At 38.6% G+C, this 2,655-nt stretch overlaps 1 protein-coding gene across 1 annotated transcript; it reads right to left on the bottom strand.

Annotated features, from left to right (window-relative positions):
- Positions 1-310: 310 nt before the first annotated feature.
- LOC114174000 (uncharacterized) lies at positions 311-2,175 on the bottom strand. The gene is made up of 3 exons (XM_085670151.1): positions 1,743-2,175; positions 1,009-1,403; positions 311-866 (listed from the first exon to the last, which is right to left on the bottom strand). Exons 1-3 carry the CDS (start codon positions 1,867-1,869, stop codon positions 405-407), a joined length of 984 nt encoding a protein of 327 aa, XP_085526277.1. The 5' UTR covers positions 1,870-2,175; the 3' UTR covers positions 311-404.
- Between the last annotated feature and the right edge of the window lie 480 nt (positions 2,176-2,655).

Genomic DNA, 2,655 nt, shown 5'->3' with positions numbered 1-2,655 from the left:
CATATTTATGCTTGATAAAGGGTCTTCCTAATGCATGAGTAAAACAACGGTGTGATCCAGAGGAGTGCAGAGAGAAAGAGGAACTGGGTTTCCACTTTTCACATCCGAAAGTAAAACAACGATTGGTGGCTGTACCCCACCTGAAATTTTGGGATACCTGCGCGCATACCTGAACCAGTTTTGAATTTTAGCGTGTACATTTTTTCTGCTAAAATAACACCAGTGACAGATGAGTGATGAGGTTTTAGAATTGAGAGAGGTGTGTTAGTGTTAAAGCTTTTAGTATTGTTTGTTAGTGAGAGCATCATAATTTTGATTTTATGGTAGAAGTAGTACCAATTTTATTGCTTGAAGTAGATGGTTACAAGTGCGAAGTTTTATAACATTGGAAGTGGTTGGAGGGTTCAATAGGGCCAGAAACAGAAGGTTTGATCCTCAACATGGAAGCCAAAATTACAAGGGTTTTCAGGAGGATGATCATAGCAGGGTTCTTCAACCTTCGGTAAGCAAGGTAGTGTCAAAAGGGTTTCACTGAGGTTATCCTCTTCATCTTGAGAAAAGTCTGAGTGGTCTGGTTCAAAAGCATGGGAGGAATCAGCAGGCTCCACGAATGAAGAGGGATGGTTCCCATCAGTGCAATGTGGGCTGTCCGAATCAAGCACATCACTTTTCGCTGAATTGGCATCTTCTTGCTTGCATGTTACCATAATAGGGAGTGACACTTTGGTCCCATTTTCAGATGTTGAATTTGAAATTAAATCCATAGGCTCTTTGTGGGGTGAATTGACAGCATCAGGAGATGACTTGTCGTCCGAATTCTCCTTCTCTTTATCTCTAAGAATCAATTTGCTCTCCAGAGAATTCACCTGTTAGTAACAAAATTGTGCCAATCCAATCATTAACCCATTAGTGGGATAAACATTGCACTTTATTAAAAGCAAGTAGCAGCATAAAGCACACAAAAGCTAAATGTGTGTGTGTGTGTTTTTTTTTTCTTATTTCTTTTACCTCTGCTTTTAACTTGTCATTCTCTTGAACAAGACTTTCATAGTCACCTTTGAGTCTGTCATAACTAGCTTTCAATGTGCCATAGTCTTTTTCTAGCTGCTTCGTCTTGAACCTTGCCCTTCGGTTTTGGAACCATATAGCCACTTGCCTTGGCTGCAACCCAAGCTCCTTCGCAAGTTGGACCTTCCTTTCAGGTTCAAGCTTGTTCTCCACCTCAAAGTTCCTTTCTAGGAACTGAACTTGTTCGCTTGTGAGTCTCCTTTTCTTACCCGGTTGATGGAAGCACCCCTCATAATCATCGTCACAGTTCTCTTCCTTCTCCAACGCTTGAAAAAACGGCCTATCCGTCACCCTGCCCCCACTAACATTCTCAAAATCAACCATAGATTTTGAACCTGAAACCAATCACCAAACACAAACAACAACAACAAAAACAGTGTTAAATTTCAATCATAAACAGCTTTCACACAAAAAGAAAAAAAAAAACTTGCAAACATCTTCAGAGAACAGCAGTCCTGAACCGAAAGAAACCAGCTTTCGAGTTTCCCACAAAATTAAAAACGCTAACGAGTTTGTTTATTTATTTTCTGCATATACATATAACAAAGGTTTTAAGCTGCGGTCATAATCCATGCAGAGTAATTCATCTGCAATTGGGGTTGTGCAGAAGTTGTGTTCTTGGACCGATTTGAAAAAGGTGGAGATGCGAAAATTGATGAGAAGGAAGAGATCACCTTGGAAGGAAGCAGGGTTAGAGGTGTGAGCCCAAAGAGACTCAAGGACTTCAGAGGAGCAAGGGAGCCTTTCGTTTTGGAGGAGAAGCGACATGGTTGAAGCAGCATGAAGCTTGCCACCCGCCATGGGAAGAGGAGTTTTTGAGGTTTTGAGAAGTTTTTGTGAGATTAAAGGGTGGTGGTGATGGTGAAATTGATTTGAGTTGAAAGAAAAGCCATATGCAGTAAAAGAAAAGATGAGGGTGTGCAGTTTGATCTAGAATTTATGACGAAAGAAGCAGGTGATGAGGATGAGCATAATGTGGGAATTGTGGGAGTGAGGAGAGATCATAGCCATGGAAGCAGAATTAAGAAGGTGTCAGAGGTGAATAAATTGAAGTGCAGAAATGGTGGAGAGAGAGAGAGAGTTTGGAAAATTTTGGTTGTGTGAGAGTGAAAGAAATAAAGAGAGATTCTTCTCTGTGGTGGGGAACTTTGATGGGGTTATATTGGGAGCATTGCTCTGCTTCTGAGATTGGGGAAGCCTAGACAAAAACCTTTCCAACTTACCATTTTGCCCCTTCCCCATCCATCACTTTCTTATCTCTCTTTTCATTTTTTTTTTATTTCTAAAATTATCTTTTTTTAGACTGTTTTTAATTTCATCTTTCGAACAGTTTCAACACATCAACAATTTAATACTTGAAAAGATTAGTCGTACTGCTTTCGTTTTGAATGATTTTCATATGGATGTGTGATATTAAATTCTTTAAAAAAAACATAAACTTTTGGATTCTTCTAGTGCCACAATATTTTATTTCAAAATTAAATATGTGCAATAGATTTTCATATAGACGTGTGATAAAAATATCAATGGTGCATTCTTTTTAAATTATTAAAAAAAAGTATACTTTAGAAAAATTATTAAAATTAA

The sequence above is a fragment of the Vigna unguiculata genome, chromosome 2 (genome assembly GCF_037176805.1).
Source record: "Vigna unguiculata cultivar grain cowpea cultivar isolate G323 ecotype 2 chromosome 2, ASM3717680v1, whole genome shotgun sequence".
Classification (NCBI taxonomy): domain Eukaryota; kingdom Viridiplantae; phylum Streptophyta; class Magnoliopsida; order Fabales; family Fabaceae; genus Vigna; species Vigna unguiculata.
This window is presented reverse-complemented; position numbering and strand designations above follow the sequence as displayed.

Coding starts and splice junctions, on each gene's coding strand:
- LOC114174000 (XM_085670151.1), bottom strand. CDS start 1,869: ATGGCGGGTGGCAAGCTTCATGCTGCTTCAACCATGTCGCTTCTCCTC. Junction 1,404..1,742: donor TAACCCTGCTTCCTTCCAAG/GTGATCTCTTCC, acceptor GATTGGTTTCAG/GTTCAAAATCTATGGTTGAT. Junction 867..1,008: donor ATGACAAGTTAAAAGCAGAG/GTAAAAGAAATA, acceptor TGTTACTAACAG/GTGAATTCTCTGGAGAGCAA.